At 40.9% G+C, this 27097-nt stretch overlaps 1 protein-coding gene across 9 annotated transcripts in view; it reads right to left on the bottom strand.

The window, feature by feature from the left end:
- Positions 1–27097, bottom strand: part of Ate1 (arginyltransferase 1) — a 135672-nt gene that overhangs the window by 100402 nt on the left and 8173 nt on the right. For 5 of the 9 annotated variants that reach the window (XM_037209967.1, XM_037209959.1, XM_037209986.1 and 2 more), the window contains 6 exons: positions 26917–26979; positions 16905–17008; positions 14919–15173; positions 9144–9370; positions 6204–6332; positions 5276–5404 (listed from right to left, as the gene is read on the bottom strand). In XM_037209967.1, the coding sequence (XP_037065862.1) occupies positions 5276–5404; positions 6204–6332; positions 9144–9370; positions 14919–15173; positions 16905–17008; positions 26917–26979 (907 nt within the window). The remainder of the gene's footprint in view (positions 1–5275; positions 5405–6203; positions 6333–9143; positions 9371–14918; positions 15174–16904; positions 17009–26916; positions 26980–27097) is intronic. The other 4 variants (XM_028868163.2, XM_028868157.2, XM_028868170.2 and 1 more) reach the window with 2 other exon arrangements.

The raw sequence follows: 27097 nt of genomic DNA, 5'->3' as shown, positions 1-27097 counted from the left end.
AGAGCACTAGACCAGACTAGCCTCAAACTCAAGGCAATCCTCCTGTCTCTGCCTCCCAAGTACTGGAATTACAGTCATACACACCATCACACCTAATAATGAAAGTAAATTTTATTAGGTTTATTATATTGTGCCATACAAAAACATGTCTCCCTTTTTGAAAATGCATGCTTAAGAATTTAGGAGTGAAATGTCAGATGTGTAAGTTAAAATGCTTCACACTGAAAAGGATAAAGCAAAGGAAAAACTAACATGGTTCAACTTAGAGGATGAATACATAGATAGGTCTGAGGACAGCAGTCTTTCAGCTTTCTGTGTCAGACAAAGCTCATAATAAAATCTGGAAAACAATCATGGAGTACAAAATCTGAGGCCACCAAGGCTATGACTATAGCTTTTTAGATAATTAAGAGCTAGAAGTCACAGTAATTATTTTAAGAAACAACTGGTGCTTAATAATTTTTATTAAATAATAGCATTTTTCTAGAATTCAACATCAAATTTTCAGCAAAAAAATGACATTTATATTTATATAAAACTATTGGCTTTTAGAAAGCAAATATTCTTAAATATTGCCTTTATCCTGTATTATACACAAGGCAGTTCACAAATCTATTTGGTTTATAAATATTATTTTCTGAAAATCTGACACTTGCCTGAATGAAAATCATACTGGAAATACATACTGGAATAATTTGTAAATCCTATATAATTTTTCTATGTGCAATTACATGACACTTTCCTAAAGATGCTACTGAAAAAAAAAAAACTGACTTGCTATCAAGAATATCTAAGCAGTCTATATTCATTCTTTTTTCAAATTTCTCAAAAAAAAACTTAAGGAATTTAAAGGATTATTTTATGATTAATGACACAGCCCAAATGGATTTTGTACACTGATGACAGATTGTTAGTTTAAATTTCTTACAACAGAAAAGCAAAAAAGGAAAAAGAGTTCTCCCTTTACAATTAACAAAACTACACACTACAATGTGTTACTATAGTCTCTTAGAACAAGTCAGGAAAAGAAAGTTTTTTCAAAAAAATAACACTTCTGACTTTTCTTTTTGTCTCATGAAACACAGGAACACTAGCTATTTGCTCATGGAGAAAATTGAAATCATACACAGGGGGAATTTCTCTTGGAGCTCATGTCAGAATTAGTTGTTCCCCCAAACCCCATCTAAAGCAGACAACTGGAAGAACAAGGCAGCATGCTCAAGTCCCTTTCTCTTGGTGGCCAGCACCCAAGAGAAAACACCTATGTGGCATGTGCAGAAGGACTCCTAGGATGGGAATGAAGCAGGCGAAGGATCATATGCACAGCAGAAACCACCTCCTTACACAGAGCTAGCATGGGGTTAAGTGGGAAGGTCCTGGGAGTCAGGAGTTCCAACTTATTTATCTTAGGAGAAGAAGACAAAAGGCTTGAACTGTGTACAGTGCCCTGAAGATAAATGATGCAGGAATGTCACAAAAAAACAAACATACAGAAAACCCAGAACACTTCTGCACACAGTAAATGAGTGTTGAGCAAAAGCATAAAGAAGGGAGACGCTTTACTCGCCCCAAGGAACTGGCTATATGTGAGACGAATTATGTATGGGGGAGTTCAAGCACAAATATTCTCGACAAGAGTGAAGATTATGGTAGGAAGGAATGAAGAGGAAGCCAGAAGCTCCTTCTGAGCAACAGCTCAACTGTGGACCAGGGGCTTCCCCAAGAGAAGCAGGAAGGGAGACAACCAAAAGACCCCTCTCAGACCAGCTCTCAAAAAAGAAAACTGCCCCAGCCAAGAAATCCAGACTGAATTACACCTGACTACAGAGAAACACACACCAAGTGCTGCTAAAAACAAAACAACCAGGAGAGCAGAAGAGCTGTATGTGAGGTCAACAGATGCAAACGCTGGGAAAGATCAAGGGAAGAGAGAGAGAATGCTACTGAAGCCACTGTCACCGAGGAGGCTACACATATTCCCCAAGGCTGAGCCTCTAACAAGATGACACAGGACTCTCCAACACTAGGGCATACTTGCCACCTTTCTTTGCCTCACCGATGTGCATACTGGTTTTGTTGGATCAGGAACTTATAGAAAATGAATCCAGTGATAGTACAGCTGGAATAGAGCTGGACAGGGGTAAAACTGTGCTCGAGTTAAGAAGTGACACTAGCCTAAAAGGTCTTAAATCCACAGGAACAAATAAAAGCTGAGGAAGTAAGTTTAATAAAACAAAACATAAACAGCTATTCTTTTTAAACATTTGTTTATTTTTATGTCTATGGGTGTTTTATCTGCATTTATGTCTCTGTACCATATGCATGTAGAGCCTGGAGGGGCCAGAAAAGGGTAGGTATCAAATCCCCCTTGGACTAGAGTTAAAGATGTTTGTGAAGGCCAGGCAGTGCTGGCGCACGCCTTTAATCCCAGCATTCAGGAGGCAGAGCCAGGCGGATCTCTGTGAGTTCAAGGCCAGTCTGGTCTACAGAACAAGATCCAGGACAGGCACCAAAACTACACAGAGAAACCCTGTCTCGAAAAACCAAAATAAGTAAATAAATAAACAAAAAAGTAAATAAATAATTTTTAAAAAAAAGATGTTTGTGAGCTGCCACAGGGGTGCTGGGAATCAAACCTAAGTCTTCTGGAAAAGAAGTGAGTGCTTTTAATTGCTAGGCCATTTCTCCAGCCCCAATATTTAGTTATTCTTATCCCTTTTCTCAGCTTATAAAAGACATAAACACTTTTAAAGGTTTATTATTCTTATTTTTAATTATGTGCATGAAAATTTGCCATGTATGCATGCCTGAGGAGGTCAGAAGAGGTTGTTGGATCCGCTGTAGCTAAAGCTCTGGTCCCTTGTGAACTGCCTTAATATGAGTGCTAGGAACCAAACTTGGGTCCTCTGGAAAACCACTTACTCTTAACCACTTAGCTATCTCTCCAGCCCCAATACACAAATTATATAAAATATAACTGATTTATAACATACATAAAACATGTTAACAGTAACATAACAGCACAAAAAGGGAACAGAAAGAGAAACTAGAGCTACCCTGAAGTAACACTTCTCTTGTATCTACAAGGAATGAAGTTAGTATAAATCTGAAGTAGACCCTGTAAAGTAAAATCTATAGGGTAAGTTCTAGATTGGGTACTTTCAAGATATTTTTATGACTCAAAAATTCAATAAAAAAAATCTAAAAAGGATTTTAAATGTTGTATAAGAAACTAATCATGTATTACAAAAGAAAACAGTTAAAAGCATCAGAGGAACAAAATGACGGAGATGTACAGAAGTGAAAAATGCAGATAAAAGGTAGAAAGCCTTCTGGGCTCTGCCTTAAAACTCCCCACTCTTGAGTAGAGACATCCTCCGTATGTTCACACCAGGCAGGTCTTCAATGATCCAGCATGCTACCAATTACTCCCACCTCTGTAAGACTTGTGGTTCAGGTAAAGAGCATCTTCCACTTTTAAATTCCATTTTAAATTCCTCATTGCCCCAGCTTCTGTGACTGACTCTGGGATAAGAATATTCCTCAAGGAGCCAGGCAGGACATGCTTTCAACTTCTTCACTGAAGCCACTGGAAAAGACTCATGTTGGTTTTTAAAGGCTGAAGTCTAGACTGTTAGAATGAGGCACCCTACAGTAACAGCATCCATCTCTACTGCCATGAAGTCAGCCTGAGATTAAACAACTGTAGAGAAAACTGGAGCTGGAAGACAATGAGCTCAAGACACAGAGTTGGTATTCCCAGAAGGAATAAAGCTAGCTCTGGATTATATATACAAATAAAATTCTCTTGTTTAAAAAGAAAATTATCACTTCAAGGGCTAAGTTGTAGCTCAGTGGTAGAATGCTTGCGTATCATGGACAAAGTTCAATATCCAGCATCACAGGAAAAAAAGTCAGTGCAACTTTGGTTTCTGTTGCCTACCAAGTTGATTTTTCTCAGTTCTAAACTATTCTATACATATTTTTAATTCTTCCTAGATTGTCTTAGTTCATTATCAAACTTTTTAGTAAGTCAAGACACATATTAAAGTACTGAAAGACAAAATGGCACAATGGATCTGGAATAAAATAACCCAACAAAATAGCAAAGAGCACGAAGAGGGAGACAAAAATCAAGATGGCAGCATGCTGAGAACTGGTGAAAATGGATAATGGCAGTTAGGTGTTTAGTACTTCCAAAAACAACTTTTAAAAGAAGTCTGGCTCCTAACTACATCTGCACAGCTCATCCGTTCTCTGTCACCTGACACACGGCCAATCTCTAACCATACTAAGCTAAGCAGTGAGTCCTCAAGTACACCATGTAGTTCAGTCTCCACACTGTTGATCATGCTCCAACTGTTACCAGGAATACCCTTCTCTCTTTCAGTCCAGACATACTCCTACTCATCTGCCATGCTTGGCTCAGGGTCACTTCTGCACCTGTCGCTGCCTTTATTCCAACACATCACTACCCCACTGTTACAACTGTAGACTCTCATTCATTTAATATCCACAGCTGAGAAATGGAGGCCCTCAACAAGTACTTGTTAGATGATGCTCTATACACTAATCTCAACAGGTTTGTGCTGTGGGCTATCTTTCTATACTCTGTGAATATGTGTTGCTCTGATTGGTTAATAAATAGAGCTGTTTGGCCAATGGCAAGGCAGAATAGGGTGAGGTGGTACATTCGAACTGGAGAGAGAGGAGAAGAAAAGGAGAGTGGGGCAGACACTGCAAACTGCTGCCAGGAGAAGCAAGATGTGAAAGTACCGGTAAGCCACGAAACCACGTGGCAATGCAGAGATTAATAGAAATGGGCTGAGTTAAGTTGTAAGAGGTAGCTAGCGAGAAGCCTGAGCCATTAGGCCATATAGTTGTAAATAATATAAGCCTCTTTGTCTTTACTTGAGACCAAGCAGCTGAGGGAGGCGGGTAGGAGAGATTCACCCCGACTGCAGGGACCAGAGAAACTTCCAGCTAAAGGTTTGGTTCTTTCACTTCATGATATAGGCAGTAAATGTCTGCTGACTTAGCCTGGAGGACAAACCCTTAACAATGCTGTATTCAGGTTTCTGGTGAAAAAGCTATGTAAGAAAACCTCTTGAATTTACAATTATTTTTCATTGAAGGACTTAAAATGCTAGGTCTGAATCCTTCCCACAAAAGATCAGTAACAAACACACATAGTCATCAGCGCTACTTAACAGTTAAGATATATGTGTTTCTTTACAATCATGTCAATTCAGGGAAAATGTTTAAGAGACAGTACCTCAGTCTTTCCACATTCAACAGGTGCATCCTGGTGGATGGCCACTTGATACTTGGCATATAGAGAAAAGGACTGGTGGAAGGATGACTTGAACTCTGGGTCCTCAAAGGAGGCAGGTACTAGCCTCACCTTCAGAGCAAGGAAAATATGAGCCAATGCTATTGAACCAACTCTACCTGTTGACACGCTTCTGAAGGTGAGGCTAGAGGAAGATCTCCACAAACCACTTCCAAAGTTCAGCCAGGATTTGTCATAAAACAGCAGGAATGGAGCTAAGTGGCACCAGGCCTGAGTGCCAACTTTCTACCAACATTCATGAAAACCTTAAACTCCCAAGAGCCAATTTGTTTCTGCTTTGATTTTTCTCTATCAACCAGCTGTACTGTCACATACAGTAGTCACTACTGTTACTAACTGGTTTTAGCCAGTACTTCTGCCACCTCTACTTAATAAGTATTTTAGGCTTTTTTCACCCCCATACTTTTTAAATCATCTGCTATATAAAATTATAAGTGGACAAGGATGTCTATTAAACACCTTTTCCTACACATCTCTGTTATGTATGGGTATTCCATTAATAAGGAATAACTGAGCTGCTATGAACTCTTTCTAGAATGTTCTAACATGGATGAAGCATAGCAACACACCAGGCCAAATACACCTTCATCTCATGGGTATTAACTCGAAGCTCCACCACTGATATATAGATATGTATGTATCTATACACAGCAGCTTTGAATAAAGGCAACTTTGCACGTGACTTTCCACTTTGAAATTATGTATAATTGGCACTTAACATGACAATAGTGATTTCACATTTACAGACTGTCCACTCACTCAATCTTATCTTTGTGCAGATATGCTACAAACTGGATATAAACAAAAATATAGTACAATTAAACCAAGATCTCATACTTGGCCTGCTGACCTGGCTCACAGTTGGTTTATCAGGTGGATCCTTGTGAATAACCATCTGGTAACGCTTATAGACCTGGTAAGACTCCTGAAATGTGGCTTTGAACTGAGGACTTGGTGGAGAAGATCTCACCACCCTCACCTTCAGAAGGAGTTAGAAAACAGTTCATTAATTCATTTGTTGATTCACTTCTGCAGAATATGCAGTCACAGAAACTCCCCATCAAAAACCATGTTTCAACAAATATTAAAGCATAAACACATATTTTAACATTAAAAATCAATTTAGTAAATGAAGAAAAAGTTATTGCAGCAATATACAGTCTACTTAAAGAAAGCAAAAGAGTATATTTAAGCCCTGTATATTTAAGCCTTATCTCTGAGGAATTAAATACATCTATTACTACTGTGAACTGACAGGTCCTTCTTAGCAATGATAACACAACTACTCTTTAATTTTAGTTGTCCACAACTTACTAACAGTCAGTTAGTCAGAAACACTAAAAACTGTAACTACCTTTGGCCACCTTTACTCATCATTAACTCTAAACCTACAACTAACCCTGTAACTATGAAAAGCAACTTTCACAAAGTGTATCCACTTCACTGTAGAGTTAAATGCAGACTCTTATGTTTCCTTTATGCTGTAAAATGTCAACATCTTGGACAAGTAAGCAAAGCTCTCCAGGCCTTAAATGAGGAAAAGTTAAAAACGGTAACTGTGCACAGGACTAGCTAACATTTATCTTATTAATTACTAACAGTTTAGATGCATTAGTAAAATAGTAGCAAAAGGAAATTAAATGCACTACAATAAGGGCATACTAGGTACTTCATGTTGGCACAGGGAAGTGTGACACCCAGCAGATGACAAATTCCTCACACCCTGGATACTGCAATATTAAAAATGTAAACGCTGATACCTACAGAACTGCTTTTTGAGGTGTAATTGATTCTCTGATAAACTACTTAGGATCAAAGGATAAAAACCTCTTCTTAAAGTATTTTAAGTAGTATGGTCAATTCTCTACAATTCTGGAAGGAGGAAACTCAATACCTGTATCAAAGTAACAAGCAGGTGTAATAGTCAAAGCTGTTCAAGTTTGTCTGATAATACATCTATGGTGAACCTTTAAAAATTCCTGTGTGTCTGTGTGTGCAGTGCATGCACAGGAGTGTATGTGTACACATGCCTATGTTTGGCAGAATGAATGTGGTCCACTGTTCTACATCTTAATGCCTCTCACTGACCCAGAAGCTCACCATTTTAGTTAGGCAGGTTGGCTAGCCAACAAGCTCTGGGGATCTGTCTACATAAACCCCACAAAACTGGAGTTACAGGCATACACTGCCATGCTTTTTCCATGGGTGCTAGAGATTTGAACTTAGGTCTTCACTCTTCCCCACTGAACCATCTCTTCAGCCCCATCAAGGTTGGCATCAACATCCTTGGGTAATATTAAGCTACAAATTCAATCAAGCATAAGAATATTTTTAAATTATTACGGTTAATGTTTTAGAAATTAATGCTATTATATATAATTAATACTGAAAATTCCAATATGAAGGCTAGAGAGATGGCTCAGTGGTTAAAAGTGTTGCCTGCTCTTCCAGAGAACCTGGGTTCAATTCCCAGCACCCACATGGCAGCTCACAATTGTCTGTAACTCCAGTTCCAGGGGATCCAAAATCCTCACACAGACATACATGCAGGCAAAACACCAATGTATATAAAAACAAATAAATTTTAGGAGATAGAGAGATGGCTCAGAAGTTAAGAGCACTGGCTGCTCTTGCAGAAGTTCTGAGTTCAATTCCCAGCAACCACAGGGTGGCTTACAACCATTTAGAATGAGATCTAGTGACCTCTTCTGGCATGCAGGCAGAACACTGTATACATAATAAATAAATAAAACTTCAAAAAAATTTCAATTTGTTGCTGAAGTATGAAACAGTTTGGAAAAAAATGGGGATTTAGCACAAAAAAAAAATTTAGCTAAATTGGGTAGGATTTATTTTTGTTTGTTTGGTTTGGTTTGGTTGTTCAAGACAGGGTTTCTCTGTGTAACAGCCCTGGCTGTCCTGGAACTCACTCTGTAGACCAGGCTGGCTGGGATTTCTTAATGAGAAAGGATTTGGTAGTTGTGCTGGCTAATTTTATGTCAATTTGACACAAGCAAAGTTATTTGAGAGAAGGGAACCCCAATTGAGAAATGGCTTTTAAAGATCTACCTGTAGGGCATTTTAATTAATGATTGGTAAGGGAGGGTCCAGCCCATTGCAGGTGTTGCCACCCTGGAGTTCTACAAAAAAGCTGGCTGAGCAAGCCATGGGGAGCACGCCAGTAGCCGTACCCCTCCATTGCTTCTGTATAAGCTCCTGCCTCTGGGTTCTTGCCCTGCTTTGAGTTCTTATCTTGACTTCCTCCAATTATGAACAACAATATGGAAGTATAAGCCAAATAAATAAACCCTTTACTCTCCAACTTGCTTTTTGGTCATGGTGTTTTGTCACAGCAATAGCGACCCTAAGACAGTAGTATAAGTTAGTACAGATTTGTATATGTGACACTGGTGCTCCCTTGATCAAGACCTAGGTTGGAATATTACAATAAAACTGATTTACTTATTATGATCTAAACTATCTTGTACCATTTTAATTTCTAAAATTGAATTAATTCTAAATTCATTTTTAAATACTTTTGTTTTTGTAAACTACTTAACTACAATCAAGTAACACAGAAAGCCATAGTACCCTGCTTAATAACATGCTACAACTGAATTTTAAAAACAATTTTAGTAATAGTTTCCTAAAATATTTTCAAAAGCTCTTAAAGAATTTTCTTAAATAGAAAAATAAATGCTAAATAGTAAAATAGCAACTTGTAGGCATGAGTTCAAAGAAAATAAATACCCAACACAAAACAAAACACAAACAAAAACCCTCCAAGTACCTCTAACTTGTGTGATGCATTCTCTGGTAAAGATTCAAAAATTAAATCTTCAAGTGACTTGGGCTGATTGGATTTAGCCTTCGGTAGCAAAGACGCTGGCTGACCTTGAGCCTGGAAACCCTCAAAGGCTCCAGCTGCATTTTGCTGCATGAGTTTTAACCTTTTCCTTTCTTTCCGCATTTCCTTTGCTTTTCGACATGGAGGCTTACTCAAATCAGCCCCTTTACCTAAAAAGAATGTCAAAATATTAGACCAATGACATTTGACTCTAGAAATGTTTTTTCAAGTCTTATAGATTATACAGAGTTAAGTCCAAAGAGTACACATTGAAGTTTCACAGGATCATTAAAATTCTAGAGATAGGAGCAGTCAAAGAAGGCACGTAGTCATACAAACTTCTCAAGGCAGTTCTATTATTGAAAGGAATTCATTTGTCCATCCAGCTATCCATCCATCCATCCATCCATCCATTTTTCTGCTTCTGCAAGTAGAAATCATCACATTTCTACTTCTGCCTCTCTGGCCCATATTTTTAGGGACATTTTTTAAATCTAGAATAAACACTGGTGGGTGGTGGGTTTGTTTCTTTTAATTAAGAAGAATCCTTGCTCATTTTAACATTTTTATGTCTCCAGTTAGAGCTCACAGTTCCAGTTAATGAATTTTGTTCTAATTAAAAGATCATGTATTAACTGACAGCTCTTTAAAACTATCTGGTGTGGTTGTTCACCCCTTTAAGTCCAGCACTTGGGAGGCTGAGGTGGTGGATATGTTCTAGGCCAGCCCCATCTTCAAAGAGGGTTCTGACCAGAACTATATAGTCAGACCATTGCCAATAGCCATACATAAGCAGATGGCAACTGATATTCAAGGTGTCAGCCCACCAGGAGAAAAAACACTCTGATGGGAAACCTCGTTCAGGCATGGCCATGAGGCAACAGAATCCAGAATATCCATTGGTTCTGTTTGTAATTTCACATGTGCTATTGCAATTTTTCCCTAGCAGCTATGGGGAACCCCCCCCCCCCCCGCCTGTATTATAGTGTGTTTTCCTCAAGTATGCATGCCACTCCATCTGGGGATTTCTATTTGTGGATTGTCTAAAAGATGACTCCTCCTTAAACTGCATTGTCTATTTGATATCAATAATGTTAGCTTAAGTCAGGGATTATAAATTCACTGGAAACTGTTTTAGATCACAGTTCAGGTTGGCAAAGGAAAATAGTTAAATTTCCCTAGCTGCCAAGATAGCTGTACACTATTAGGTGAAAGTAGCTTTAGATTAGACCAGGAGTCTTGCTAATCGTTTTTAAGATAAAGTATTCCCAGGAAAACAGTCTAGTTGACAAGGACATAATAGCCAGCTGTCTGATTTGTTGAACCAAGATTAAAGGTACAAAGCAAACTAATTGCTATGCCAGTTTCTCTTGCTAGGTCTGGCTGATAACCTAGGACAAGGAATAACTCTCTGCACAAATTCCTAACCTTAGTTTATTGATACGAGTATGTAACCTGAAGACTCAAAGTTCAGCCAACTAACTTTTTTATTTTGGGTCCTGAAATTGCATGGGTGACAGGAAGCAATTAACTGAGGTCTAGAGACGACAGCTTTTGTACAGATATATCACAGGGGAAGATTTTCCAAATGGCCAGTGCTACAGAGAATAATCTGACTTCATAACCCTGCAAAAGAGTTGCAAGTTTCCTTTTTTTAATGGCCTAAAGTTACATGCAGGACAGAAAAATATATTTTAAGATTTAAAACACTTTTAATGTCACTGTGCCTTGGAGAGTGCCAAGTGAGCTCATATTAAGAGATTTAAGGTAATCCTGGGTCTCAACCATTTATGATACTTCTCTCTCTGTAAACTCCCAGTCCAGGAGAGCCCAGCATTTTTGACTGTTAACCACAAAATGTTTGTTTAAAATGTTAATTACACCCAGAAGTATAGAATGTAGTACTTAATTTTCTTATTTTTCTTAGACTCCTCAGTAGTTTAGTTTTAGAACTCCTTTAAAATGCTTTATAAGAAGCCGGGCGTTGGTGGCGCACGCCTTTAATCCCAGCACTCGGGAGGCAGAGGCAGGCGGATCTCTATGAGTTCGAGGCCAGCCTGGGCTACCAAGTGAGCTCCAGGAAAGGCGCAAAGCTACACAGAGAAACCCTGTCTCGAAAAACCAAAAAAAAAAAAAAATGCTTTATAAGACTATCTCTCTAGATAGGTAACAATGACTGGTTCTTTCTTTGCAGCTGCAAGTTACAACCCACCAATTAAGATATTGAGATTTATTGCATGTGAGTTGTTGGGATGACTCTATTTCTTATCATTTACTTAAGAAATAGAATGTGACCTTCAAATGTAACTCCTCTGGTTTCCCAGGCTGCAAATAGACCATGTCTGAAAAAGGGAAGAGGGAGAACCCACAGCTGTCAAGGTATATAGAGTGGACCGCTCAGCCCTAAAGGAGAAGTCTATAGCACACCATCTTCTCCTTAGGCCTACAGATCCTTGTGGAAGAAGTGGATAGAAACACTATTGCTGTGGGATGTCTTTCTGTATGCTGTGAATATGTGTTGCTCTCACTGGTTGATAAATAAAGCTGTTTGGCCAATGGCAAGGCAGAATAAGGTTAGGTGGTACATTCAAACTGAAGACGGAGATGAAGAAGGGTGGAGTCAGAGCAGATGCCAGCCCACCACCAAAGGAGCAACATGCCAGCTAACAGTTAACGCCATGGTCACATGGCAATACACAGATTAATAGAAATGGGTTCATTTAAGATGAAAGAGCTAGCTAGCAAGAAGCCTGAGCCACAGACCAAACAATCTGCAATTGATATAAGCCTCTGTGTGTTTATTTGGGACCAAGCAGCTGCAAGACACAGGAAAACTTCCGGCTACACATTATAATAGCCAGTGGCACAGTGGGGCAATTATACACACGAATTCACAGCAGATGAGACAGCATGTGCATGACCTACGCAAGCTAAGGCCAGACAAGAATTCCCAGCATAGAGAAGGGAGGTGGACACAAAGTCCCATCCTAAGCTAAGGAGCAATTGATAGCTGCTGGGAGAGGGAAAGTCACTGTTAAGGTATGTAGACCTGTTGGGTTGATCACCCTGCAGTGAAAGCCACATATCCAAGAATATATACACAGCACAAATTGGACTTGGTGGGTTTAAAAAGGGGGGAGGGACAGTTGAGTGAGCTGGGAAGGAGGCATAAATCTGGAAGGAGGGGAGAGGTGAACATGATCAAAATGCAGTGTAAAAAATCCTCAAAGAATAGAAAACAGGGAAAGGGTTATAAGCTGAAAACCAATTTTTAGGGTTTTTGCTTTGTTTTATTATGAATGACCATCTATGACATCTTCACACTAATCCATTCACAGGACTAAGAAATCATCATGATTGTTTCTCTCTACTCTTTTATACTGCCAGATCATGACATACAATAAATAAGAAGTCAGGGTTTCAGCTCAGTTAGAGTACACAGATCTTCTAAATCAGTGGTTCTTAACTTTCTTATTACTACGACCCTTTCATAAAAGTTCCTCATGGTGTGGTGCTCTCCAACCATAAAATTATTTTCATTGCTACTTCAAAACGGTAATTTTGCTATTATGAATCTTAATATCACTATCTGTGTTTTCCAATGATCTTTGGTGATCCTTTGTTCAACCCCAGAGGAGGCTTGGCCCACTGTTGAGAACTGCTGTTCTAGATCAACAAATGGAAACAGACCATCAATGTAAAATCAGTACACCACACTAACCACATGCCCAGAGATTCAGCACCTTAGGCATTACACATTACTTCAAATGATGTGAATAGCAGAGCAAATCTGCATAAGTTCTATGAATTCCAAGAGAATATACCTGCAGCCATTGCTAAACAAACAAACAAACTTCAGGTTCCACAGATTCCTAGCCTTTAAGATTCTTTTTTTTTAAGCCGGGCGGGTGGTGGTGCACACTTTTAATCCCAGCACTTGGAAGGCAGAGGCAGGTGGATCTCTGTGAGTTCGAGGCCAGCCTGGTCTACAAAGTGAGTTCCAGGAAAGGCTCAAAGCTACACAGAGAAACCCTGTCTTGAAAAACCAAAAAAAGACAGGGTTTCTCTGTGTAGTTTTGGCACCTGTCCTGGATCTCATTCTGTGGACCAGGCTGGCCTCAAACTCATGCCTTTAAGATTCTTAATTTCTTAATTCAAATTTTTAATAAGAAATATACTGAGGGAGGTGGGAAAACAGTAAAAGAAGGTAGTTTTAATGTTTCAGTAGTCTTAGTCATGGAAGCTGTGTATTCATGTTTGTGTGTCCGTGTATGCATGCACACCCAGAAGCCAGGAGTCAATGTTAGGTGTTTTCTTCAGTTGCTCACCATCACATTTTTCCTTTTGTTAATTGCTGAGATAGGGTGTCACTATGTAGCCCTAACTAACCTGGAACTCTCTATGTAGACCAGACTGGCCTTGAACTCAGAGCTCTACCCACCTCTACCTCCCAGGTACTGGGATTAAAGATGAACACCACCACAACAAGCTTTCCATCTCATTTTTGATATAGCACCTCTCACTGAACCTGCTCACTGACTCAACAAAACTAGCTGACCAGCAAGCCCTAGCAATCTGTGTGTCTCTGCCTCCTCCAAGTATTACAGGCATACTCAGCCATGCTTGGCTTTTTAAATTAGACCCTAGGTATCCAAAACCTTTATCAATGGAGCCATCTCACCATCCCTGAGGTAGTTATTAATACTCTAAAACCGCTATACTATGGGATAAACAAATAAGTAGTAATGTGATATTCCAATCTAACAATAGCCTTAGGAACCAAAGTTTCTAAGTGTGGAAGAAAGAAGACACAATTGTAAAACCGAAACGAAAATAAGTAGTAAAATGCAGAACACTCCAGTCACAAATTTACAAAGACTCATCACTATGAAATCATGATTCCTAATACTATTCACTGAAAAAACCTAGACTAAGCTAAGTGTAATAATACAGACTTCTAGTCTAGTTTATGATCTCCAGCTGTGCAACCTGATGAAGGGTGGGTACAAGATGACCCAGGAGCATTGTATCAGAGAGTAAGGAAGCTGTCAGACTACAAGGATGTAAAAACAAGCTTTAAGAGCTGTTGTAAGCAAAGCAGAAGGCAACAAAGAAAATGTTTCAACTCATGAGTTCATGATATCAAAGAAGTCTAACTGGTCATTGTTACATATTATTATGAAAAATGGTAATTAAAAGAATCAAGAATTTATACTGCCTTTGAAATTTTATGAAATAAATAGATGAGAGTTTCTTCATGGAAAATCCCAACCAGGAAATAAGCAATGCACCATTCAAATAGCAATTACTAAATTCATTTAGGCACCATGTGCCTTATTATCACTAATAAAAACTGAGGATCCTAGACATTATATATTTACTGAAAAATCACTCAACCACCCCTGAAGTAACCTTACTTGTCCTCCAATAAACAATTAACTAATCTGATTAAAAATTTTCCCCAAAGCAGGTGTGGTGGAGCATGCCTTTAATCCCAGCATTTGAGAGGCAGAGGCAGGCTGTTCTCTGAGTTCAAGGACAGCCTGGCCTACAGAGCAAGTTCCAGGACAGCTAGGGCTACACAGAGAAACACTATATTGAGAAATGAAAACAAACAAACAAACAAAATCCCTGCCCAAGCCCCCTCCCCCCAAACAACACAAGAAAATCTAATCAGTCTCTAGGTAAAACTATCAACTGATACAAAATATACACTACCTGGCTTAGGACCAATATGAACTTTGATTGAATGCGATGGTTCACCAGAGCCCAACTTCTCCTCTATAGCTTGTGGATGAATTAATTCTTTAGATCCTTCTTTCTTTAAACTTTTTTCTTTCTTCTTCTCTTCACTCTCTATGCTTCCTTTGAGATCACTGCTGAGTGTTTTAAGATCACACTTTATATCCAACTTGTTTATTAATGCAAAGTCACCAGCAACAGCATCCTCCATTGTAGAATCCATGGGCTCATCTACAAATGAGGAAACAATGAAAGCCCATCATCGGCTATATTACTTGACACATTAGAGATTAATGTAACTGTAAGTAACCCTGCTACTGCAGTGCATCTGCCAAACCCACTCTCCTGCCTTCCAAAGCAAGGGAGCTTCCACACCCGAGACATGTCACTCCAGCAGGAGAATGGACCTCCAGTACTGGGCCAGCTGTGCTCAAGCTCACAATGATGGCCACCCAACTGATCTAGCTAATTTTGTCTTACTTAAAGAAAATGGTGACCTAAGATTTCAACCCTTTCCCCTTGGCCTGTTGACTACGTCACCTCCTACAATAGCAGTTTGAGACACAATTGAGAAGCCGATAAGTTAAACAAAGAGCCAAACGTACAGGCCACATGAAAACATAGGCAATCATTAATTTAAATATGGACTGTGATTTCTAGACACCAAAAAAATTTCAAAACATTTTCTTTTTCAAAACATACAATGATGTACATATAATATTCCATCAGAGCTACACCAGAACTATTTCCAAGGCTCTAAATAGCACTTAACCTCTAAAACCAAGCCTTCTGGCCTCTTTGTTGACCCCAGCTAAGCCAACCCTACTCCAAGTTATCTATTCAGGACAGTGCACAAAGCTGAAGAACTTACCTGCTGGGCCAAAACCAACCATTATCTCTCGAGCACTTAAGACAGTGACCGTGACACCCACAGGCATTCAAAACCTACTTGTGGAATGAATGAATAAGCTAGGGGAGGATAGGGGGTTCCCAGAATTAGGCGCTTCCTATGGCAGCAGTGAGAAAGAGCTCAGAGAATTACACTACCACGTCTTACATCCCCGTATTAGGAATTACTTATAGGAAAACTTCGAAGGTTTAAAAGTTAAAACACTGAAAAGTAAAATGAATTAAATGGTACTTATAATCTTTTACGTATAGGGAAGCCATTGATAATTTAAAATTGATCAGATAACTAAGAGACAATTCCATAAAATACTATTTAGTTAAAAAAAGCATTTGTGTGTATGTGTATGTGCATGCGTGTGTGCATGTATGCATGTATATGTGTGTCATGCAGGCTCTGTGTGGAGGACAGAGGATAATCTTTAGAAGTCAGTCACTGCCTTCTACTTTGATTATAAAGGAGCGTCTCATTTTTTTTCTTCCACTGTGCTGTGGACCCCAGGCCTGTGTCCTGGCCTGCAAGCTTGGGGCAATTCTCTCATCTCCAGCTTCCATCTCCACTAGGCATGCTGAGATTACAGGGGTAGGACACTTCCTCTTGCCTTTTACCTGGATTCCAGGGATCCAAATCAAGCAGTACAACTAGCACTTTGATCTGCTGAGTCATCGCTCCCCCTGGTCCTTATTCAGCAAAGGAACTGTTTAATTCTGTATACAATCAATCAGCTCCTCTATTTACATCACAAGGACATCAGTAGAAGCAAGTCAGATGGGTTGTCAAAGCATCCGAATAACAAATATTTCAATTCAAAAAAACCGCATCTTCACAGTGACCCTCAGTTTTCTCGCAAAGGCCGACTCTCCTAGTATATACTTCCTACATTTGGAGCCTCCAAATGGCAGTGTCACTAGTGTCACAGCTTGTGATATTAGTATAGGATTATGTTCCAACCGACTCCTTCCCCTACCTGACCAGAGTCAGACATGTCAGAGTGGGAGCCTTGGAGAGACACATTAGTTTCGAGTAAATAGTTTCCAGACCAGATCTCTTCTTACCCTCACAATTGTCTTTCGAAATCTCCCCTTTAGCCAGAAATTTCAGCATTTTTTTCAAAACTTTCTTGTGAGATTTTGATGGCTGAAACTGTAAAGGATGACACCTAGAAAAGCAAGCAAATATTTTTAAAGCTTTTAATAAAGTCAGTTTAGGATAGTGCACTGTAGATTGCAGCAAATTTCATGCCTGAAGATTTTTGTAAAAGATGTGATTTAAAGCAGCCTCTAATCCTACTCCAAAACTCACTGTAACTACAGTAAAGAGATTTTTTTTAAAAAAAAAAGAAAGAAAGAAGACAAAAAAGAGGAGAAAAACATATAAACCAGAGAAAAAAAGAGAAGGAAAGAAATACTGGAAGGTGAGAAACATATATGTAAGTAGTAACTGACTTGAGTAACCAAAATTGATTCATAACAGTGTTCCATTGGAAGTTCCACCTCAGCCCCGCCCCCCTCCAAACCCTGCTCCTCAGAAAGCCCAAGTGGCAGCTCCTCCCCCAGAGCTGATCAAGACCTCGCCTACAAGTTATTTAAGCTCCAGTCCATAACCTGCCATGTGATTTCTCTTCCTTCCTTCCCTAGAGATCACCGGGGAGTGCTTTGCTCAGATTTAACCTGGTCTTATCAATTCAGCTTGATTTGGCTTATTGCATTGGCAGAGAATCCCATTACCAGGGATTCAAATGTTTATCAAACAGGAGCAAGCTGGGCAGCAATGGCATGCTGTGGATATCGCTCTGTATAAATAAACACTGATTGGCCGGTAGCCAGACAGGAAGTATAGACAGGACTAACAGAGAGAATTGAGGGAACAGGAAGACAGAGAAAGAAACTGCCTGGAACCACCGCCAGGACAAGCAAGATGTAAGATACCAGTAAGCCATGAGCTACGTGGCAAAGTATAGATTAATAGAAATGGGCTAAATATAAGAGTAAGAGCTTGATAATGATAGGCCTGAGCTAATGGCCAAGCAGTTTAAATAATGTAAGCGTCTGTGTGGGCTTTTATAAGTGGGGTCCAGGACTGGAGGGACTTGGTGGGACCCGGAGAGAAAAGCTCTCCAGCTACAGTGGCACACGCCTTTAGTCCCAGCACTCGGGAGACAGAGCCATAGCCATATGGATCTCTGTGAGTTCAAGGCCAGCCTGGTCTACAGAGCGAGATCCAGGACAGGTACCAAAACTACACAGAGAAACCATGTCTTGAAAAACAAACAAATAAACAAAAAAGCAGGAGCAAAATTATAGTTATAAAGTATCAATGAAAATAATTTTATGGCTGGGGGGTCACCACAACTTAAGAAACTATATTAAAGGGTCACAGCATTAGGAAGTCTGAGACCACTGCTCTATATTATCCCTAACAATCTAGGTATTATTGACATGTGACCTGAAAGTGTAAGTGAAGCTGAATCTAAAACTATGAAGACTGTAAGGATTATGTCCTAATTACGTCACTAGCCTAAAAAGCGGGCATGCCCTCTGTGCCCTCTCTTTTCTGTATCGCCTCTCCTTCCGTATTCTTCCTCCTCCACACAGTCTTTCTCTCTTTCTCTCCCTCTCCCTCTGTCTCCCAATAAAGCTCTAGAAAGGTAACCATGGCTTGTGACTCTTCCGTCACCGATACAAACAGCACTCTCTCCTCCGTCGGCTTGGCTGCCTCGGGTGGCGGCCAGCCATGAGCGCTGCCAAGTAACCAAAATTTAGTGCCGTTCAGACTCAGACCACCGAGGACCTGCTGTGACCACTGCCACTTGCCGCCTCCTCCCCCATCCAGCGAGACTGCGAGACCGCAAGCGTGTCCCTTGCCACCGCTGGACCCCCACACAGCTACCACTACTGCTACCACCATGATTCTTCCCCACAGTGAGTGAGTCCGCCGTTCTCACGGCTGTAGTCTGAGCTATGTTCCTTGCGACGGACACCCCGGGGGTTGTCCTCGGGCTGTACTGACAAGGCAGGCACATTTTCGTTCCTGACGAGGGAATAAATGCTGTCTCAGGTCCACCGTGGACCAACTACAGCAGACACAGCCCTTCCCATCCCTTGATGAAGAGAATGGGTAACTTGAGCTGGTTCATAGATTTCTCTCCACTCCTTGAGGATGCCTGAGATTGGAGTCTGATCCTGGTTTGTTATTTTAATTTTTTATTTTTCTCTCGGCTACAGCCATGGGGTAAAGGGGCGGATACATTTACCACTGACATTGGCAGATAGGAGCAGGTGCCGATAATTCTGGCCACATAACAGTGTCGCAGGAACTTCTACCAGCAAATGGGCAAAAGCCATAAAACAAAGGGGCGGGTACCGGTAAATCTGGCCACATAACATCATCACGGGAACTTCTGCCAGCAAACGGGCAAATAAGAGAGTTACTTTATCCCCAAGCTTTCTGTTAAAGCTCTAAACCCTTCTCCCTCCCCATTTCTGCCTCTGCCACATGCAACCTTTTCTGTCTGACTCCCACTGGCAGTGGGCAGGCTCAAACTGGAGGGCTTGACTGGCTCCTATTTTCACCCTAACTCACCTTAACTCCACCCATTCTCAAACGCCTTGAGAAGCACAGCTGGGTCTGATAGCAGCTAAGTTCCATACAAATAAGTTTACAGTAGTCAAGATGGCTCTTAGGCCAAAAATCAGCTTATAGCCTCAGGCAAGTCTTCCAAAAGGATCAATTTATAGTCTGCCTCCTGGTAGATCTTCCAAATGCTGTCCTTAAGCCATCAATCATCAGGGAAAAAAAATTCAGGATACAGAATAAAATCCGTCTCTTGTTCCCCAGACCTCCCCAACTAAAACTTAAACATCTGGAGAGCAAGGCTCCTGACCCCATAGGCAATTTAAGGTGTACCAGAGAAGAGATAAAAATCTGAAAACAAAATTGCCAAGTGCTGGCACTCACTGACTCCCAAAAGCTGTTGGGTCCCTGTTTTAAGTGAGGAAAAAGGCCACGGGCTAGTGAATGCCCTGCCAGGCCATCAACAGCCTTGTTAAAAGTGCCACCTAGAAAGACAGAGTCAGCTGACTGCCCCCAGGCACCAAAATGCATGGGTACATCAAGCTAGGACCTCCAGCAGACCTAGGCTTGGCTACAGACATGGCAGGGAACCCAGAACACAGCAGGGAAGTGATCCGTTTCTGTCCTTTTGGACACCAGAGCCACTGACTTGGTCCTGGGAGTTTTGGGATGCCACCTTCCCTTTATTGTCGGGTACAGAGGACAGCCTTACCTACCTCACCAGATTTAATTGCACTTTCAGAGTTACTTAATGAAAAAAAGATTTCCAGCTAAGATAAGAGCTCATTGCCTCACTCCAGATCCACTGCCTGTGTTTCTCATGTGCACACAGACAGGGCCCTGATCTTTGCCTTGTCCCTAATTCCAAAAAAATAAGTTCTCATGCACCACAAGCTTTTCTCTTCCCAGTTCCCTGTTCTAACTCACTGTTCAGTCAATGATACAGGACCACCACAGAACCGGAGTCATCAAATAAGAAACTGTAACAGCTAAAAGGTATTTGCACTCCCAGACCCAAAAGCATATGGGCACTATAAAAAAGACTTTAATATAAACATCTATTACTGTGAGATGCTTTTAACAACTGATCACCTGTCTCCTGGATGCTGAACTAGTAAAGGAAACAGGTACTTTAAAATAATCTGTCTCTGATAAAGTTTAACATGTTTCAAAATCCATCTGGACAGACTGAATCTACCAACATAAAATAATAATAATTCTTTTCTCTCTAAGCTTTTTTCTATGTCACCAGCATCTTGTCAGACAGAAGGTTCCCAGCCACAGCCAAGAGGGATACATGTCTGCAGAGCAAACGATGGCAGACAGTATCCCATAACGCCTGTCTACCTCAGAAGACTCCCCCAAGAGCCAACCAACATCCAACAGTCAGCTGGAAGCAGTCTTTGAGAGAAACCACGTCCCTATTCCCATCTATCTGGTTTTTTTATAATAAGCGAAAGTCTGGGATGTAAGGATTATGTCCTTAATTACATCACTATTCTGCGATGCCATCCCAGCCTAAAAAGCGGGCGTGCCCTCTCTGTGCTCTCTCTTTTCCGTATCACCTCTCCTTCCATATTCTCCCTCCTCCGTGAGGTCTTTCTTTCTCCCTCCCTCCTCTCCCTCTGTCTCCCAATAAAGCTCTAGAAAGGTAACCGTGGCTTGTGACTCTTCCGTCACCGATACATCCAGCACTCCTCCGTTGGCATGGCCGCTGCTCAACCAACAAAGACACCTTCAAAATCTGTTTTCAAGACAGTCCCATGACCTCCTCTCAACTCCACATAGTTGACTGTTTACACAATTCAGCTTTCAGGGAAGAGCAAAGACAGGGCCTTCTGTGTGTCACATACACTTAAAGCAGGAGCAGAAAGAAGTCTACACAGTGAATGCTGACAGCTCCATCTAACCCTTGACCATCAGCATTGTACACTTTCTCTCCAACAAGTGATCAGACCCAAAAATACTCACTTCACAGAATCTCCAACACAACAGCCAACCCAAAGCAATTTACCTAAAACGTATAGAAAAAAATGACCCATTCTTCAGATGCAAGCAACTTCTACTGGGACACTGAAAAGCTGGGGTCACCAGACACTTGAGCAAAGTATCTACTACAAAGACAAACAAACAGAAAAAACAATACAGGCTATACAAGAAGAAAAACTTGAAACTTTCTTAGAGAAATCTCTTATTTTTCTAAAATTGTTAGAAATATAACAGTACCCCCCAAAAAAGAGAGAGGGAGAAAGAGAGAGAGAGAGAGAAAGAGAAAGAGAGAGAGAGAAGCCAAGGGGGGAAAATGTTTTCAGTAGTAAAGTCTGATGGGAAAAAATTTAAGTAGGAGAATTTAAAAAATAAAGAAAATGTCCCCAAAGATCCAATAAAGAGATGAAAAACTAAAAAGAAAAAAGTAGAGAACTGTTGGCATACACTGCTGACTGGTTAGAGGTTGAAGCCTGCCATAGCCTGGCAGTTCTCTGTAAGCCCAGCAATACGAAACTCCCTCCCTCCCCAGCAAGGCGTCCTACTCCCTACCTGCCCTTATCTGGAGTGTCTCTCCTGTGCCAAGAGGACTGACCTTATCTAAAAGCTGTCTCTAAACTTTAACTTGACCCTTGGCACAGATCCCTCTAAGACTTGTGCTAGGAGCTCTGCTATAGGAACCTACTTGCCACCTACTAAGCCTCATGATAGCAGCGTGCCACTTACTGAAAATTAGGGTTGTCCCCTATGTATTCCTTATACTCTGGAACAAAGTTGAGTAAAGATGGCCTCCCTCCATCCGTGCTCATGGGTCTCGCACAAAGCTGTTAACCCTTCTGCCTCTTTCTCCTCTCGACCTGGTGGTCACAGGCTAAGAGGGAAAGAGGACTCCCACAGACAACCAATCTGAAAGGTGCAAGATGTGAATAGAAGCACTACAGAGAAAAAAAAAAAAAAAACTATTAAGAAAGGATTGCAAGCAAATGCTTCCAATCTGAAGGATACAATGAAAGCAACTCAGAAAAGGGCTTCTCATATCCTCTCATATCTGCATGTGATGGGTAAAAACAGGTATGTGACCAAACTTAAAGTATCAGAGCACTGAGGACATAAAAGACTTCAAAGAATACATTTCAGACAAGAGAATAACAAAAAGAATGCCACCGGGTGTGGTAATGCACACCTTCAATCACAGCACTCAGGAGGCACAGGCAGGCGAATCTCTCAGTTCAAGGCTAGAACGGTCCAGGACAGTCAGGACTACACAGAGAAACTCTGTCTTGAAAAACAAAAACAAACAAACCAACAAACAAAAAGTTGTATGCCAGGTACACCTTTAATTCCAGCCCTTGGGAGGCAGAAACAGGTGGATCTCTGAGTTTGAGGTCATCCTGGTCTACAGAGTGAGTTCCAGGACAGCCAGAGCTGTTTCACAGAGACACCCTGTGTGTGTTTTCTCTTATACATGAAGGTTAGCTTTTAAGCCTTCAATAGGCATGCTATAATCCATATAACCACAGAGGTTAGGAATCAAGAGAGGAACTATGGAGGGAAGAAGAGGGCCCCCAAGAAAAGGGAACTAGAATATACAGTCATGGAGAAACAGTGGGGAAACTGAATAAGAGGAAATGGGGAGGAGGATGGATGAGAAGTGTAAGAGAGGGATTGTGGGGGAACAACTAACACTAAAGGCCATTTGAGGGGTCGTATGGAAACCTCCAACTCTGGAAGCTTCTCACAGAAAGAGAGAGAGGGAGAGGGGGAGAGGGAGGGAGGGAGGGAGGTAGAGAGGGGGGAAGGGGGAGAGGGAGGGAGGCGGAGAGGGGGAGAGGGGGAGAGGGAGAGAGGGAGAGGGAGAGACAGACAGACAGACAGACAGACAGAAATATATACATACGAAAGAAATATAAATGGAATCACCAAATAATGGGAAAGAGACAATGCCCCAATGAGACATCTCCAGTCAGGGAACAGGTTACATACGGTTCAGTCATTGACCAAATGTGCTCCATGGAAGCCTCCCAAATATCCCAGGCTATTGCCAAGGCAATTTGTCGCTCTCCACAAAGCCCTGTTGCCAAAGACAACACTAACATATCTCACTGAACACAAAGAAGTTGAGCTGGAGCCTAACTAGAGCCTTCACACTTACTAACTCGTGTTCATAGTTCTGGAAGGTGCAATGTATGCTACCAGAGGAGAATGGTAATCATCAATCCAGCTACAAACCCTATGGCCTACAACAGTGACCTGCCTGCAAGCTATGCTGGTGAAACTGTGGCACAAACACTGTGGAAGTAACCAAGCACTCTGATTGGATAGAAGACCCACTCCATGAGATGAAATGCCTGACACTGCTCATGTGGCCATGTGGCTAGAGGAAAATCAAATAATTTTGGTCTGCTAAAAGGACATATATCCATAAACTGACTCTTAACAACATTCTGCTATGCCCATAAATCAGTGTCTCATTCAGACAACATCAGAGAGGCTTCCTCTTGCAATCTGTAATAACTAAGACAGAGACCCTGCTAGTGGCCATGTCACAGGAACAGCAGGTAGCACCTGAGCTTCAGGAAGTCAGCCCACCAGGAAGCAAGGCTCTGATGGATGCATCTCGGATAGGCAAGGCCCTGAGGCATTCAGCTCCAGACTGTCTCCTGCTAGTGCTGTGCCTTTACATGTTTGCTACTGCCATTTTTCTCAGTATCTGGCATGGTGTGATTGGGTGTGAGAGGATTGCGACTGACTTTAACAAAGTGTGATTATTTCATCTAACTATCCCATTCTACTGGGCATTTTTACCTGTGGATTATTATGAAGATGATTTCCTCTTAAACTGTATTGTTTAACTGAAGTAATGGTTTTATAAAATAGTGTTAGTTTAAATAGAATTTTGATGATAAAGGATTTCTAATAAATATAGTAAGGGATTTGTCAGAGATTGGTTTAGTGGGAAAATTAATATACGTAAAGGTAGGATACATTGTTGTCCCCACCCCTGATAAAGCAGGTTCAAGCCACACAGAGTCTATGGGGTATTACTGTGACAGACCTGACCATGTTGTTTTAGAGAATTGCAGAAAGACTTTGGAACTTTGGTCAAGAAAAGCCATTGAGTGTTCAGTGCTTGGTGAGCTGTCTTGTAGGAGCTTAGAAGATAAGAATGTTGAGGGCAGTGCAGAAGATGGAGGTCTAGCTTGTGAAGTTTCAGAGGGAAGTTTAAAGATTATCAGGGCCATTGGTTATTTTAAATTAAGATTCTGTGGTTCTTGCCAGTCGGGGTTGTCACACGCCTTTAATCCCAGCACTCAATAGGCAGAGGCAGGCAGATATCTGTGAGTTTGAGGCCAGTCTGTCTACAGAGCAAGTTCCAGAAAAAGAGAGAGAGAAGATTAAAAAAAAAAAGAAAAAAAGAAAAAAAATTCTGTGGTTCTGCTTAGCTGAGGCTGAAGAAATCAGCTCTAATTAAAAAGATATCAGAACTACTAAGGTGAAACCTTTGCTTTGCTGGGGTACTTGATCCTGGTCAGCTAGAGCCGAAATATTGGTGGTGATTAGTAAGAGAACAGCATCTCGGAGGTGAAAAGAGTTTCATCAGAGTCAGCACACAAGCTGTGTTCCAGAGGCAGCCCAACTTGGTAGCGTTTAGAATCACCCAGGCAGTACTGGTTTTGAAGGCCCAAAGGAGTTGTGGAGAACAGCTGAGGCTTGGCACTGTGAGAGGCCAGGAGTGAAGGTGCAGCCTCAGGGCAGCTGAGGACCCAGGACTGAAGGGGTCATGCGGATAACTTGAGGCTTGGCACCATGAAGAGAACATAAAAGAAGCTATCAGCTGCAGCAGAAGACCCAGCATTTTAGAGATGCCAGTACCATGGGATGACCACCAAGAACAGCAGCAGTGGTGGAGTGGAGCCAGCCAGAGCCTAGAAGACAAACTGTGTACACGGCAGTAGACAGAGCTGGAGAAGTGAGCCAGGCCCCTTTAGAGGAGCCTGGAAGATTGTGAGTGAATCGCACATGTTGGACATTGAGTCATTTACACTTTTGGAGTTTGATTTTGCTTCGTTCTGTTCGTGACAGTCAGTGCCCTGGTTCTTCCCTCTTTAAGAATGGACTTAATTTTTTTAATTATGCAAGAGTCCACAGTTGAAAGACTAAATTTTTTTTAAAAAAGATATTTTGGGTTTTTACAGAGAATTTAGATTTTAAAGTAGACTGAATATTTTTAAAGACACAACTTTTAAATTGTTTAAATTTGTAAGACCATGAGGCTTAAGTTACTAAAATGTTTTATATTGTGATGTCTTTATTAATGTGTAATCTTGGGGATAAATAAGAAAAGAAAGGTTGTAGCTTAATAATAATGTGTTTGTGTGTCAAGTTGACAAGGGGTTAATTGTGCTGGATAGTTTCATGTCAAGTTGACACAAACTAGAGTTATCTGAAAGGAGGGAACCTCAATTAAGAAAAAATGCTTCCGGCCGGGCGGTGGCGCACGCCTTTAATCCCAGCACTTGGGAGGCAGAGCCAGGTGGATCTCTGTGAGTTCGAGGCCAGCCTGGGCTACCAAGTGAGCTCCAGGAAAGGCGCAAAGCTACACAGAGAAACCCTGTCTCGAAAAAACCAAAAAAAAAAAAAAAAAAAAAAGAAAAAATGCTTCCATAAGATGCAGCTGTAGGGCATTTTCTTAATTAGTGATTGATGGGAAAAGTCCCAACTTATTGTGGGTGATGCTATTCCTGGGCTGGTGGTCCTGGTTTCTATAAGGAAGCAGGCTGGACAAGCTATGGGGAGCAAGGCAGTAATCAGCACCCATCTATGGCCTCTGCGTCAGCTCCTGACACCAGGTTCTAGCATTTAATACTTAAGTTTCCGTCCTGACTTCCTCCACTGATATCTGGAAGTATAAACCAAATAAACCCTGCTCTCCCCAGCTTGCTTTTGCTTTTGGTCATGGTGTTTCATTGCAGCAACAGAAACTCTTTCTAAGACAGGGTCCCAGCACTGAGAAGGAAAAGTGCACGTGAGCTCCCACCCTTAACCAAAAAGCTATCTGCAACTGACAACCACTTTCAAAGCAAAAATTACTTTTTCCATTTAAAAAAAAAAAAAAAAACTAGACTCTGCCAGACAGTGGTAGCACACACCTTTAATTCCAGCACTCAGGAGGCAGAGGCAAGGGAATCCTGAGGCCAGCCTGGTTTATAGAGCTAGTTCCAGGACAGCTGGGGCTACACAGAGAAATCCTGTCTCGAAAAAAAAAAAAAAAGAATAATTTGTATCCACTAGCTAACAAAGAAAGTATTTTTTTCATAACATCTTTATACAATGACTAATTAAACAATATTAGAATCTACTTATCAGTATGTGGATTTCAAATCAGCAGGTAGAAAAGACAATTCTTTTACTTTACTTTCCCTTATAATATCTTACTAAAGTAGAAATATTTTAAAAGACTAAGATTCTACTTTGAATACACACAATCTTTGTATTATAGATCCTTACCTTATTGTATACTGAGGACAGCATGTTTGATTCATGACAGGCTTGTACACATACGTCCCACTTCTAAAAGTTATAAAAATAGTTTGTTAATTTCTTATATACTTTTCACATGTACCAAAATAGATTAGAAAAACTCTAAAAGAAGGGTGAAAATCTAATCAATAGCATAAAAAACCACTGT

Source organism: Peromyscus leucopus, chromosome 1 (assembly GCF_004664715.2).
Source record: "Peromyscus leucopus breed LL Stock chromosome 1, UCI_PerLeu_2.1, whole genome shotgun sequence".
Lineage (NCBI taxonomy): Eukaryota > Metazoa > Chordata > Mammalia > Rodentia > Cricetidae > Peromyscus > Peromyscus leucopus.
The sequence above is the reverse complement of the archived record's forward strand: the minus strand, read 5'-3'. Positions and strand labels throughout refer to the sequence as shown.